General features: G+C 33.6%; 1 protein-coding gene across 4 annotated transcripts in view; it reads right to left on the bottom strand.

Annotated features, from left to right (window-relative positions):
• CUL4B (cullin 4B) overlaps window positions 1–15,682 on the bottom strand; it is a 57,714-nt gene that overhangs the window by 17,777 nt on the left and 24,255 nt on the right. For 2 of the 4 annotated variants that reach the window (XM_077145152.1, XM_077145154.1), the window contains 12 exons: window positions 10,758–10,861; window positions 10,206–10,275; window positions 9,316–9,389; window positions 8,029–8,191; window positions 7,791–7,880; window positions 7,407–7,489; window positions 6,249–6,316; window positions 4,882–5,000; window positions 3,926–4,118; window positions 2,407–2,511; window positions 1,784–1,894; window positions 1,185–1,276 (listed from right to left, as the gene is read on the bottom strand). In XM_077145152.1, the coding sequence (XP_077001267.1) occupies window positions 1,185–1,276; window positions 1,784–1,894; window positions 2,407–2,511; window positions 3,926–4,118; window positions 4,882–5,000; window positions 6,249–6,316; window positions 7,407–7,489; window positions 7,791–7,880; window positions 8,029–8,191; window positions 9,316–9,389; window positions 10,206–10,275; window positions 10,758–10,861 (1,272 nt within the window). The remainder of the gene's footprint in view (window positions 1–1,184; window positions 1,277–1,783; window positions 1,895–2,406; window positions 2,512–3,925; window positions 4,119–4,881; window positions 5,001–6,248; window positions 6,317–7,406; window positions 7,490–7,790; window positions 7,881–8,028; window positions 8,192–9,315; window positions 9,390–10,205; window positions 10,276–10,757; window positions 10,862–15,682) is intronic. The other 2 variants (XM_077145153.1, XM_077145155.1) reach the window with 1 other exon arrangement.

Genomic DNA, 15,682 nt, shown 5'->3' with positions numbered 1-15,682 from the left:
TAAAGAACTTATAATAAAATTACATACATTTTATATCATAATAATGACCAATTTAAGAAGTTCATTATAAAAATTATCCCCAAATACTGCCCACCCTTAAAAGGCAGCTATTAAGAGAACTACGGATGAAGTCTTGTTAAATGCAACAGAGAAGTACTATGGGTTAACATTTTGTTCCAATGGTATAGAATTTACACTGAACCAAGGATCACGACTTCATTATAAGTATTATCAACTTAATTTCTCACATACAACTGGGCTCTTATAGGATTTCTTCCCCATTCTTTTACTCCATACCACCTGTGGTCCCCATCAGTGGAGACCCCTATGTGGCTTGGAGCACTTTGTAGCAACCCCCATGCTTCACCCCACCAGCCAGCCCAACTCTCTGGTTTTTCACTTGCTCCACTGCCTGTTTGCAGGGGGTGACCTGAAGTGGGGAAGTAAGAAGAGGAGGAAAGGGCAAAGCAAATAAACCCTATTCTGTACTACTGGACCTATGGTCCTGCTGACTCTGATCTTTCTCTTCCATAGGCACATATGTTGGCCAATAACGCATTGTCAGGATATTCACAGTTAATTCAATATTTCCAGGTATGTTTTGGTTCTGCATATACTAAAAGAAGATCAATACATAAAGAATTTATAATAAAATAGGAAATAAAATAGGAAACATAATAAAATAGGAAAACTCCTATTTTCCACCTCAGTAATAGACAGTGGAAAACAAGTCACTACTAGAACATCAAGAGAGGAAAATCTAATTTGCTACTACTATTACCTGTGTTTGTAAATATTTCAAAACTACCTTCTTTCTGTATCTTGAAAACTGTGGATCTAGTTTTTCATTATCCATATTCCCTAAGGCCTATACAACTACTTTATTGCCTCTCCTCCCTCTCCACTGCCAGCTTTAAACATGCAAATCACCAATAGTGATTTAGGTCTGGAGAAATTCCTGTTCCCACTACCTATCTACAAATTTCTTATGCTGACTTCAGTCCAGCATAAATTCTGAAGCAGATCAAATATTCCATTGGTCATTTTTTTCTCTACTGTGAATATCATCTAAGTTGCTATGAAGTATTTATGACAATACATCTTTCTATTTATCCTCTTTAGTATAAACCACAGCAAAAGAGAGTATTTTTAAGTTCAAGGAATTAAGTAAGAGTTTAACTCACTTTTACCTGTTTGAACTGAATCATGATGTCTTTAGAAAGTTCCATATCTTTAAACATTCCTTCAAGTTTGCTGGTGAAAGCAGCTCCACATTCTATTAAAGATGTTTGTACATTTATAACATTTTAAAGTAGCTAAAATCAAAGAACTTAAAATTGAAAATATGAATTATAAAACTTACTTTAGCATGAAATATGATCTGTAATTACTCATAAGAATAAAGAGAAATCCTTACCCCAAACTGTATATCCCACTAGTTCAGAGTGAAATGCTAATCCTGTAGTAAACTTATCTACTATTTAGGCATAAGATAAATGGGAAATTTTTATACAAATGAAAAAAACAAAGACAATATTTTATTTAAAAAACAGAACAGCTCTGGGTATGACAATAGGTTGGAAACCTCATGAGCTTGTTCAATCTAAGTTTCACCTCACAAACATACAATGCTGACAAAAGAGGCAATCAGCTGATTGTGCTTTAAACCCAAATTTCTCCAATAAAGAAAAGAAGAAAGGCAATCAATTGAGAGTAATAATTAAGCTAATATTTTCCATCAGAAATCTAAGAAGAAAAGGAACAGAAAGAATGGGAAACATACCATGTTTAAGTTTGGACAGCATTGATTTTTCAGCATCTACAGATGCACTCTTCCCAACTAACAAGCGCTTGGCTAAATCTTTCTTATAGAAGGCCTCAAAAACATCTTTGCCTATGTTAAATAATAAAACACAACTCTCATAATATTCCAATAAAATTCTGGCAAAATTGCTTTAAAGTATTTAATAAACCATATCGTTACTCCAAGTTATTTTACTTGAACATTTTATCCAAGTTGTCATAAACAAGAAATATTAAATTAGAGGTAGATTTTTGTGCCAGACATTTCAAGAGTTCTTTATTGTAAAGAATTAAAACTGCATTATTTTCTTAAGGAACGCTTTAGTTGATCTGCCTTAATGTCAATAATCTAGAAATTAAATCAATTAGTAAAAACTGATTTTTACTAATCAAGACTCTTTATAGTATAAAAGTCAAAGCACAGGAAATTAAGTAACATTCCTCTCAAGTATCCCCATTAGATTAAATGCAAGGAATAAAATATAATAAAATATAATTAAAAATTTCTAACTCCCAAATAAATACTACCTCCAGGTAGCACTTGTTAGTTCCTCTGTTGAGAGCATTATTAAAAAAAATATTAAAATAGTAACAAATACTTACCATAGATAAATCTAAATATGATCATAATTTTATCCAACATTTTTTCAAGTTCTTCATCTGTAGCTTCTTTGTTGCCTGCACGGAGCTTTGAATCTACATACTTGGCTAAAATGGAGGGAAAAGAAGAGAGAGAAAAAAAAATAATAAAAGGGGGAAAAGTCTTTTTAGTTATCATGTCTATTCATGAACTACTGGGCACTATATATACTCAAATGGGAGCGCGATATAGTCAGTCTTTCAATGCTTAACAGGTATATATGCATTTTTAAAATTCTCTAAATTCAGAGAGATCAAGTGATGTGTTCAATGCCATAGAGCTAATAAATACCAGGGCCTAAAGTCAAACCCAGTCTTCTGACTCCACATTTAATATACTTTCCACTATATTGAGGTTTCTTTTTTTTTCAAAGAGAGAAAGAGTTTATTACTAGGAGCATGGTAGGAGAGCAGATGGCCTAGTGGCCCAAAATCTGTCTCCCCGAGTTTAGGGGGTTCAAGGTTTTTAAGGATTTTAGCAAGGGGAGATGAGGTAATTTCAAATAGCAAGTTCAAAGTAGAAAAGGAGACAGTGTTATCATTTTCATTTCAACAGGAGAATACAAGTTGAAAGGAGGGGAGGCAGGCTATCACTTCAGTACTAAAGGTGTTAAGCCAAATGGAAGTGAGACAAGTTATCTTTCAATGGCAGAATCCAGCTGATATGATTTATAAATGTCCAGGGCTGAAGTTAGTTAATGATTCAGTTAAATTCTTGGCCCTACAAGAAAATGACCACATAAAGGGCACAACAGCTCTTACAGTCACAAAGGCACAAGGTGAGGACTTTTACAGTCATTTCAGATATCAGGGTAGCTGAATTATGGTTTAGGGCTTTCAGGTATTGCCCTCTGTCTACTCCAATATCCCAGAAAGCAAAAAAGGATATGATTCAGTTGGCCTTTAGAAACAGCACCCACCTGATCATGATCAATATACAACTATGTGATGATACTGTGAGCCACTGATTGCACATCAAGTATGGAATGTTCATACGTTAAGAATGTCCGTGTTGTTTGTTGATTGGTTTTATCAATAAAAATTAAAAAAAAGAAATAGCACCCTGCCCCAATTCTACATTTCTGGGCTTGGAAAACATAAGTAGGCTTATTATAAATAAAAGTAAATAGGATCTTAGTAGGCCACGGCGGCTCAGCGGGCAGAGTTCTTGCCTGCCATGCAACAGATGCAGGTTCGATTCCTGGTGCCTGTCCATGCCGAAAATAAATAAATAAATAGGATCTAATGTACTGTCCTAAAAAAAATATATTTGACATGTAGGTTTTAAGGCACTCTTTAGCTTGAAATATTTTATTCCTTACATCTACGTTCTTAGAAACATTTTTCACATTAAACGTTACCAACTAAGTAACCCCAAATACAAGGTGTTAGTATACTAAATTCTTGTCAAAATTTAAGATTAACTGAAATTTTATGAATAAAAGACAAACATTAAAGGTGGGAAAAAGGATGGGAAAAATACCTATAAGTTCAGCAGGTTTGTTTGGTCTTTTGTTAATGAATGTTTCAAATGCTTCTTTCATGGCATTGATAAATTTTTCATTCTTCAAAAAGCAGATATCAATTATATGGTCAACTTTATCTTTAAAATCTAGTAATTCTTGAACCATGGTTTTATCTTTTTCAGGATTAATTACAATAGTGCTGCCAAATGCCTAAAAAACAAAAATTACCACTTTTTACTGGACATGAATTATCTACCATGAGAGTAATTACAAAGCCAAATTTTACATTGGTACACATATTTAAAGGCCTTAAAAATTAAAATACAGCTTTTTTTTGATGACAAAAAAAATATCCAGACTGGTATCATTCATCCATAATCATAAAAATAATAAGGAATGACCACTGGATATACAATATTATAGTGGGATATTATTATTATAAGCCTCTGGGTTATTTTCCTTACTTTAAAAGAGTCAGCTTTGAGTATTGTTATAAAATCTAGCTTCAGTGTAAGATTGAAGGAAAAAAAAATTGGGTCCACAAAAAGTCCTTTTTCTTTTCCCATATTCACTGCTATAGGTAATGTAGCTAAAAATCATGTCAGAACATCAAAAAGAAAACTGTTTTATTGCTAATTTTCCATACAGTATCTTTCCCAGGTTGACTGCTCTCAAAATGCCATTACTTCTTTTTTTTTTTAGTGTTTTTGGTTTTTTTTTTTTAATTGGGGAAAGGGAGAGGAAGGGAGAGAAATACAGGATAAGAGAAAAGGGCTGGAGAACAGACGACCTTTTTGTCTTTATTTTCTTCTCCCAAATAGGAAGTACTGTCATTCTGAAAGCAGGCACACCTGATCAAAATACCATTACTTTTCAAAAAAAATTTTGAATCTAAAAAGTAAAATGCTTGCTGATTTCTGGGAGTATACACTATAAGCCATGGGGGGGGGGGGGAAACACAGGTAAATTGTACCTTGATGTATTCAATCCACTGTTGCAACAGAACCTGAACTCCACTTCGAACTCTACTGAAGAGCTGATACAGGAGAGATAAGTCTTGAATTCGATTTTCATCAAGGAGGTTATTTAAACCTGAATTTTGAAACGTTTTGGCATTAAAAAACAGTCAACAAAAATGTCAGATTTTTAATGAAATTTAAGTTAAAGTACTATTCTGATACTGGGTCTGAACTATATCTAATCTATATGTGAGCTTTAAGGTAGAAATCTGCTTTGAAATAAACACAAATAAACAATCACCTTTACAGGCATACCTCATTTTAGTGCACTTGACAGATAATTGTGTTTTTTCACAAACTGTAGGTTTGTGGAAACCCTGCATCTAAGAAGTCTATTGGTGCCATTTTTTCTAAAAGCATGTGCTCACTTCGTTTCTCTGTGTCACATTATAATTAAGGTATGTACATTTTTTTTAGAGATAAGACTATTGCACATTTAACAGACTACACTATAGTATAAACATAATTTTTAGATGGACTGGGATATCAAAAAATTTGTGACTCACTTTATTGCGATATTTCCTTTATTGGGTGGTCTGGAACTGAACTTGCAACATCTCTGAGGTATGCCTCTACAGATGAAAACTAAATACAGCTTTAGTCTCTATAATAATTGAGAATAATAACTGACTGGGACAGCTGCTCCACATTTATAAAAACTGGTTTACATAAATATACATTATAAATATCTCTATATTCAGTAGGCATGTTATACTTAGCATTAGTGTACATGGCTATAGTTCAGAGTATTGGATATGGCCTGTAGTATACTAAAACCAATGCATAAATAGGTCAATTTTAAATGAGGTTCTAATATATTTGATTTTCAGAATAAAATAATATCATATAATAATGTAAAAGTTCTAAAATATATTCATTTTGTACAAAAGGCAAGATGGTTGGAAAGAAAGGAAAGGCTTTTGCATATTTGTGGCACTGTTACAGTAAATCAGGGTATACTCTAAGATCACTTAGAATTAGAAGCAGTGCTTGGTTTTACATGCTATGAACAAAAACACACTGCAGTGCAAAAAAGAACACCTTCCTTTCCTGCAATCCTACATATTGAGTTAAGAATTTCCACTGTATTTCTTTACTGGTGTGGGTAGACCACTCTCATCTCAGTTGCTGCTTCTTTCAGTTAAGCAAAGAGGTACCTTCCTGAAGTTTACTGTGATGAGTAGGGGAGAAAGGGTTGTGCCCATCTTCAGAAGTGCAAGCACATGCCATCTTAAAAGGGCAAATTTTTAGCAAATATCCTACTTATTTGCTGCTGCTACTATTTTAATAAATAATCTCTTATTTACAAATTCCCAATTACCTTTCTGAAGAATTGCTGCTAAGTGTTCACCGAGAAGTTGTTTTTCTACAGTAGCAATTAATGACTTCCTACAAAAAAAATAGAATTATTGAAATTCGATTTTCTGGGACACTTTAAATCTTCACCTGGGGGGAAACCAAACAGCTTATTTTATGTTAATTTCAAAATTCCTATCCTATGTATAAATTTATTGGTGCTCAGTTATCCTACTTTAAGTCTGGGAGCGGGAAAAACCTGCATATTTCAGACTCTGATTTACACCATGATATAAATATTTCATGGTATTGCTATGGCTGGCTTTTCTGAAGTCTCTCTGCTTTCATTAGGAACGTTAAGAAGAAGTTCCTTATACACTGCTCACTGGAACCCCCTGGTTGATAATATTCAGGAAAGCACAGAAACAGGATTTCTCCTATGAACAACCACTGAATTTTAATCAGCCTGAAGATTTCAGAGATCACACGAGCCTCTCTAGTACTATTTTTAATTATGTAATGCACACACGCACACATACACAAATACACACAGTGGTAGGTTAAATTATATGCCACAGAAAAAGACATTCTCTATCTCAATCCACTCCTAAAGGTGGGAACCCATTATAATAGGATCTTTTGAAGATCTTTTTAGTTAAAGTGTGGCCCAATTGAATGAGGGTGGACCTTAATCCTATCACTGGAGAGGTTTTACGAAGACAAAGCCATGTGGAAAGTCAAGGGAACTGAGGAGAGAAAAGAGAAGGCATGTCATGTGCATTGTCATGTAATGAGGAAAGCCAAGGACCCAAGGTTCTCCAGCAGCCAGTCCCAGAATACCAGTCTTCAGAGAGAAAGCATTGCCTTGGTGACATCTCGATTTTGGACTTTTCCTAGCCTCAGAACTGTGAGCCAATAAATTCATGTTAAGCCAACCCATTGGATAGTATTTGCTTTTGTTGCAGGGATACTATGACACACAGAAACAATCAATAATCAAATCTTTGGTTAAGTCTAATGAACAAAGGAAAATAACCTGACATTTGCAGTTTATTATGAAAACATCTGTTCAAATATCAAATTATACCTGAAAATAGTTACTAGTATGTCTGGGATGTTGAAAGTGCCTCAAGTGATTCAAGAACACAGGTTAAGACTATTAGTCTGAACAGGTTATACTTACTGGGTGGTCTGATCTAAGTAAGTAATAAGTCTGTCTGCTTCTTCTTCTAGACGTTTGTTAACATGATGAAGATACTCAGGAACCTACAAAGATAGTTTTTTTTATATTATTGTTTTCCTCCCCTTAAATCATTCAGAAAATTTCAAGTCCAAAAGATCCTGGGAGCAGCCCTGTCAAATGTGACAGGGTTGAATCATTTGTAAAATTATAGGCAGAGTTTATGATCCAGAATGCTGGCCTTTAAGAAGAGAGAAAAGAAAGGGGCACCTAAGTGAGAGAAGAGCATCACAATATTGGGAAGATAAATGTAAAGGGCAGTATAAGTTCTATAAGTAAAGTCTATTGTGAGAGACAGTGGATTTATTAATCATGATTTTTAAATACCTCTCTTTCTTGCATTAATTTTTGGCCTTCCGCGGCATAGAGCCGGTTAGTTTCTTCTAAAAATCGTTGTTCAAAAGAATCTTGATAAATCTGGGAGCGGGGAACAAAATAAAGGAGTTCACTTATTCAATAAATATCTACCGACTGTCTGCTTTGTTAAAGCACTAGGAATTTGTTTTTTAAACAACAAAACTGGGGAAAGCAATCAGCTCTATAGTGAGTGAAGTAGTTAACTTACTTGCAAATCAGAAAGCATGCTTAAAAGGCTTCTGAGTAAACTTCTATCAATTGCTTCACCATTTCTTTCCCTCTCAATCAAGAGAAGAATGCCATCAATTGTCTTATTCTGGACTTTCTGATCACTTATAATATGAGCCCTAAATAACTCCAGTCCCATGTCCCTAAAATAAAAAATATAATAATCTAAATTAATTGACAACAATACTATTTCTGAAGAGGCTTAACTTCTTAACACCTGTTAATTAAGGCTCCAGGCTTTGAAAGAGCAATTGTAGAAAGGTAAAATCCACACATATAATTTTTTTCAAACATATAATTTTAAAAAACATTATTAATAGATTAAAGCACCCAGAAAACTCATTTGTCTTTTTTTTTTTTTTTTTTTTTTTTTTTTTTTTAAAGGAAAGACAGAGAGAAGGAAGGAAGGATAGAAGGAAGGAAGGAAGGAAGAAAGGGAAACATCTTTAAACATTTTCTTGTTTTATTGTATTCTGTTTCTCCGTTTTTGTTACATGGGCTGGGGCCGGGAATCGAACCGAGGTCCTCCGGCATAGCAGGCAAGCACTTTGCCCGCTGAGCCACCGCGGCCCGCCCCTCATTTGTCTTTGATGGGAAATAAAGCTAAATTCTTGTTTTACTCCATGACTAAATTTTTATTTCCTCTGTGTGTACATGTGTGTATGTATGTGCATATATTTATAACTAAGTTTTGTTGGATTATTTTAATGGCCTTCTTCCTTGTTCAATCGAGAGATAAAATTAGTTTAAATTCAACAAAGATATAAAATGGTTTTCACTGTACTAGTATTGAAGGTTTAATTGATCACTTACCAATTAACTTTAGTAACTCAAACAACAGTGAACTCTCTAATAGCTGGTTTAAGTAGATGATACTTACATGGTGGAGGGGAGGGTTGGGAAAGAGTTCATTATACTATTCCATTTTTTGCATATATACATAAACTTTTCCACAATAATGTTAAAAGAAAATTAATGAACTCTTGATGATCAGCAGGTAAATGATTCACATTCATGTATATTGCAGAGCAAACATTTTAATCCCCTTGGCTAACAAAAAACTTCTTCATAAAATTCATATATTCTCAGGGAATGTTAGCTATTTTCAATATTAGCAAAGCCAAAACATAATTAAGAAGGCAAAACGGCTATAAATAAAAGTCTAGATGCTAAAAGTGGATTTTAGGGGAATATTCACTAATATTCCATTAGTATAATTAAGATTGGAGTGTGATTTATAAAAATCTTTTTTTTCTGGCATCCTTACCAAATGGAGGGTAGCATTGAATTCTGAAGAACGTAAGTTCTATCCAGGAACAAAAAAATGCTCCTGATCATGATCTGCCAATGAAAAGAAAGATATCAAACAATTTATATATATTGTGAAGTTGAAATATTTGCTCTCATTAAAATGATAATTAAATTTAAGTGCTTGCATATAGGTTGATCCCAGTAATCTATTAGGATCAAAAAAGGAAATGAACACATCTATTTGAGAATATGTCCATACCATTTTCATTAAACTATTCTATTGCCTAATCCTTGCTGTGTTTTCTAGAAAAGAAACACTTAAAATGGTTTAATGACTTCTTTGCTATTTGAGAAGTAAGTAAAAGTAAAAAGGGGAATCAAAGAAACACTCATACAACACCAACAGTACTAGGGGATAAAGCTGCCTTAACTTGTACATGTGAAATTTGGGGGAGGGTGGATTTTAAATTTTTAATTTGTAGAATATAAGGAATAAACTAATACCACACTAGAGAGAATGGAAAATGTTGTGATCTAAATAGGCTAAGAAACAGGTCCATCAAGCACCTTACAGGTAATCAAATAGTATGCAATCTTATAAATGGGATATCTATCAAGACTCAGAGATAAAAATTTATCTTTTTAACGCGATAAATACATTTTTGGTTGAGTGTGACATACAAATGATCCTAAGGCACAAGACATTCTGAAATGCTGATTTACCTGTAACTTAAAATTTTAAAAATATAAAACTCAACCAAAATTAGTTTCTAATTTAGAACAAGAGCAGATATTGAGATAGTCCCCCTACTGAAAAGCTTTTAAAACAAAAATCCCTGTACTTGAAGAAATTTGATTTGTCTTACTATAGCATTTAACTGAAGTGTAATACTTTTTCTAGCTTACCATTTGTCTGCAATGATTTTGCCAGCATTTGTCAATTTTCTTTAGAAAAAGAACACTATCCAATGAATCCATGAAATGAATGTTAAGGATATTTTAAAGTGCTTAATGCAAAAATAATGTATGTAATGTAGGGTTTACTTTAAATATGGAATATACTATATATTAAATGGCACATAATTATAGAACATAGTGCTATTTCTTAAATCTAAAAAATTTAAGATACCACTAAAAAGCACCTTTAAAATCAAATCTTAGACATAATTGAGTATCACGTTTTCAGTTTATAATATCCTTTAGAAGATTATTTTCTCTCAAATAGAAATTTGTTTGTACAAAAAGTGTAAAGATAAAAAGATCTCTAATTTGCACTTTTCCTATCATGAAGATTTGGGCCCTAATTAAAACTGGAATACCAAAAAGCTGTTTCTTCTTTTTTGGGGGGCAAAAATAAAAATAAATAAAAATACTTAGGCGTACTAGTTTAAGGTGAATTAAATAGTAGGGAAGAGGAAGGAAAAGAAAAGATAAGATTTTTTGTTTTTAAAAGGATATTCTCTAAACTGATGAATCTGTGCTTTGATGTGATCTTCACAAATCTGTCTCAGCTGTTTGTACAAGTTTGCAGAAATCTTGTAAGAACAGAGATTTTCTACAGCCTGCAAGATTAAACACATACTTTCTTAAAGAGAGAATGGGAGAGGGGAGGTTTTTCAATCACTTGTCATACACTTGATATTTCAACCATATCAAAAGGGTTATTCACCCATTTAACAACAACATAAAATAAAATATATCAATGTGGATTGTGATGTTTTTATAACCAATGTATTTTACCATAAAAGAACAAAAAAGTGTATTTATTATTATGACTGTTGAGATCAAGGATGGAAAGAATCATGCCAAGTTCTCCCTTGCAAATACATCCAATTTATATTAACCACAACATTATATAAGCTGTCCTGTCCTTCAAAATGTTAAGAGTTTTCATGAGCAGAACTTCATTTTGAGCTTAGAATTTAATTTCACCAATTGTGTACTTATCAGGTGGGTCAAGCAGTTGTACTACAATTGAACTAAATAAGTGTAAATTATTTATATACACTTTCTTGGATTTTCCTGAACAGAATAAAGCAGAAATATTGTTAGTACTGTTGTAATGAGTATGTATAATTATATTTCAAAGATTTTCTTTAACATTTCAGCTTAAGAATATTTCAATACAGACAATTAAAATGTACTAGAAATATTGATAGTACTAGAAATATTGCTAGGACTGTGGTAATGAGTATGATATAACTGCATTTCAAAGAATTTTCTCTAACTTTTCAGTTTAAGAATATTTCAATATAGACATTTAAAATGTTTGTAATTAATGAATAAACATTAATTATAAAAGAATGCTCTATTTTTACTTCATTCTAATAGTTCAATTGAGATTTCTTTTATACTCAAATCCCAAAAGCTTCAGATTTCAGTTTATTAAGTACATCAAAAGACTTTCAAATTGAAAACAACAGGCATCTTGTAAAACTCTTTGGATAAAAAAGAAAAAAAAACTCTTTGGATGAACTCTGATATAATCTATAATTTCAACTAGTAATGACTTCAATATAACACCAGTATCTCTTTCCTGTCACAACAGAAGGCAAAAATTCCATTAAAATGGACTCTAATGGGCCATGCAAGTTCTGTTGTTTAAAGTGGAATTTTATAAACATGTAGTTCGAAGTCACATTCCCAGTATAGAGGTTCAGAAAATAAATTAGCAAATAAAAAGGAAAAACTCATGTTATTTGGGGAAGTTACTACACCTCCCCAGAAAACAGCAAGCCAATTAGACTTAGCAGTTATGAATAAGAAAATTGTGTCTCTACTGGTAGGGACCTTTCTTCAGGCAAGATTACAAATACCTAAGAGTATTTCTGTTTATTTCAAGTGTTTCTCTGTTAACACTGGTTCTCTATGAACTGCCCTCCCTCCTCCTTTAGTATTCCCCTCGTCGTATCTCTATGTTCCTTTTGGTGAATCTCATTTTCTTAGCATTTCTCATTTCCCAACTTAGATTCTATCCTACAATTTAGTGCTTACTTAATCTCTACATTTTACACTTCCAGTGCTTCTTTCCAAGTCCTACCTCTCCCATTTTCTTCCATGGTGTTCCTCCATAAAGCAGTTCTCAACTTACCTATCTTCTCACACAAGATACATATTCCATTACCATCTAGCCTAGGTCCCACTTCTTCTAATATGCTCTCCTTAATTAGCTCTACCACTGGTGATTCATAAGGCACTCTCACTGATCATATCACATTGACTTGTCACTGAGTTCATACTATTTATCTTTTTTTTAAACGTTTTTATTGTTAAGTTGTAAGATATATATAAAGAAAAGAAAAAAAGCAATGATTTTCAAAGAACACTTCAGACACTATTTATCTTTTATGTGTGTATTCTGCCTCCTCACACTCTTCTAATGACAGAGAGAACCCATGTAATTACACCGCCATGTCTCTGTTCTCTAATACTGTTTGGGCTTTAAACAAGGCAAATATATACTAAGTATTCAAAAAACTAATGTATCTACATGTATCTACAACAGTAAATAATGTTTCCTGCACATAGGAGGGGCTTAATGAGAAAGCTGGTCAGGAAACACAAAATTACAATACAGTGTGCTAGGTGCTACAATGGAGCTCAAACATACGCTGCCAAGCGAACATACAGATGAGGTACCTAACTCATCCTTTAGGGGACAGCAAGTGAGGAAAGGCTTCCTGGGCAAAGGTAAAGGAGGAGAGTCCCAAAGATCCAGAAGGAAAGGGACAAAGGGCCATGGGAATAGTGAAAAATAGAGCATTAAACTGGGCTTTGTATACATACAGCGTCATCTCGTTTAGTTAGAGGTTGGTTTAAGATGTTAGCTGCAAGAAAAGTAGGGGCATTTAAGCTGAGTTTTGAAGGTCAAGTGGGAAGGGAACACTCTGCTACTCTAATTTAACTGCTTCTTAATACATAGGCAAAGTCTAGTAATTTTCCCCTCTCAACAACTTTCCATCAAGTTCTTTATGTATAGTTTCAGAGAAATCCTATAATAGGTTAAAAAAATTAATGCAAAGGACAGAACAGTGGGTGCATGGTATACTACCATTTATCTAAAAAAGAGAGAAACTAAATACGACATAAAACATCTCTGGAAAGATATACAGTAATCTAAGAACACTGTCAAGAAGGAAATTACCTAGAGAGTTGGGAGGATGGGGTGGGAGTGAGACTTTTCACTGAACGTTCCTTATTATTTTGTGCATTTTGAATGAGGTGAATATATTAAGTATTCAAAAACCTTAAATACCTGCCCCCCCCAATAAGACCCTTTCTACCTCCTGCCCATCATACTTGTATGACATTCAAGACCCAACCTTACCGTTTTAGTCTCATTTCTGACTATAACCTTCTTCACATCCTGTGATTTAAGCACACTGCTTTTCTCACTTCTGAGTAACGTTTGTTTGAAGCAGCCATGTGTGTCTAAAACAGTGGATTTCAAAATTTTTTTTACCACAAGTCACAGTACAAAATACATTTTATGTCACAATCCATTGTACATAAAATATATTTATGTGACTGAAACAAAATCTCCACAAAACTACACATCATTACTATATATGATGCACTCTGATATTTACTTTTACTTCATTAAAAAAAAAACACACACAGTTTACCTCTACAGCTTCACCTACTGTTTGAGACCAAAGGCAGAGAGGCTTATCATGTCTAGAACTTAAATTTTCTGTAGCACATAATCTAACTCAACCTGTTTGGATAGCTCATTTAAGCAACCCAAACACATGGAGCCCAAGAATGCAAACAAGGCCTCGTAATTCTCTATAGCTAAATATAATACTTACATACATACCAGACTATGGTGGAATGATAACTAAAAAGTATGGGTAGAATCCCTTGAGGGACTGGAGAAAAAATATGGAACTATTAAACTTTTCCATCTGGGAAACCTCTGGTACTCTCTCAAAATTAGGGACTCAAGAAAATAGTCAAGTACTTGATTTGAGGCTTGCCCTTACGAGACTTACTTTTGTAGGGGAGAAGTTAAGACTACCTATAATTAGGCCTAAGTGTTGCTTACAGAAAACCTCTTTGGTTGCTCAAATGTGGTGTCTCTCTCTCTCTCTCTCATTTTCTCTTTCTCTTTCGCTAAGCCCAACTCTGTAAGGAAAATCATTACTGCCCCTGCTATATGGCACATGACACTCATCAGTAAAAGTCTCCCTGATAACATGGGACATGGCTCCCAGGGATGAGCCTGCCCTGGCACTGTGCGATCAACAATGCCTTCCAGACCAAAAGGGGGAAAAGAAATGTAACAAAACAAGATGGCAATGGCTAAGAGAGTTCAAATAGAGTCGAGAGATTATTCTAGAGGCTACTCTTACGCAAGCCTCAGCTACATATTTCTAACTGCCATGATTTGCCAAACCGCAACCAACATCATTCCTGCTAACCCTAGAACACCTAAGGCTCTGAGAGACTACAAACATTTCATGCACTAAAAATTTACTTTTCTGAAACCTATAACCTCCAGAGGGTTCCTAGGTCAGATAAGTCCAGAAACCCAGAGCGGTCAGCCTTTCCAAGACTATCAACTAATTCCATTCCCTAAATTGTCGACACCATTTTTCAACATAAAAAAAGTTAGAATAGGCATGGCCCAAAAATCCCTCTAGAGTCTGAGAAGGCTCAAAGGAGAAGGAGGCATTATAGCAGAAGACAGGATTTAACAAATGAGTATGACTGTTGAATCACTATATTGATATTTCTATCAGCTATCAGTGTTTTGGAGCAGCTATAAGGAAAAACCTGAAATTGTAGAGTGGTAACCCATACCAAAATCTGAAATCTCTTCTGTAATTATTTGGTAAAATATACTTTGAAAATTATTGTTTTTCTTTTTTTGTGTATATATGTTATATTTCACAATAAAAACATTAAAATATATATTTTTTAAATGTTGGCTACAAACTCCTAAGCTAATTTCATGGCCCACTGACAGAAACCTATTAGAGCATAAATTCCTTAGGGAGAAGGGCTGAGTGATCTCTATATCCCCATGCATCTGAACAGCTTTATAAACAATAAGCAGTCACTAATTCAACAAGGATTGCATGATTACTAAATATTCTGCAGGCTTTAGGTGCTGGGATAGAAACACAAATAAGAATGTGTTAAATCACTACTCAGGAGTTTAGAATCAGCTCTCTTTTATTCTATATCTTATATTTTTGAAATGGACTTTTAGAAATGTATTATCTTATATTCCATTAAATAAAACACTTTGAAAATCCCTTAAGTTTGTTCTAGAATAATTATTATTATTAAAATAACTTCTAGTCTCATACGCAACTATTTCTATTAAGCAGATTCTAGTTAGTTTTAGAAATATTTTAATAAAACCACCTTTTTAT

This window comes from Tamandua tetradactyla, chromosome X (genome assembly GCF_023851605.1).
Source record: "Tamandua tetradactyla isolate mTamTet1 chromosome X, mTamTet1.pri, whole genome shotgun sequence".
Classification (NCBI taxonomy): domain Eukaryota; kingdom Metazoa; phylum Chordata; class Mammalia; order Pilosa; family Myrmecophagidae; genus Tamandua; species Tamandua tetradactyla.
This window is presented reverse-complemented; position numbering and strand designations above follow the sequence as displayed.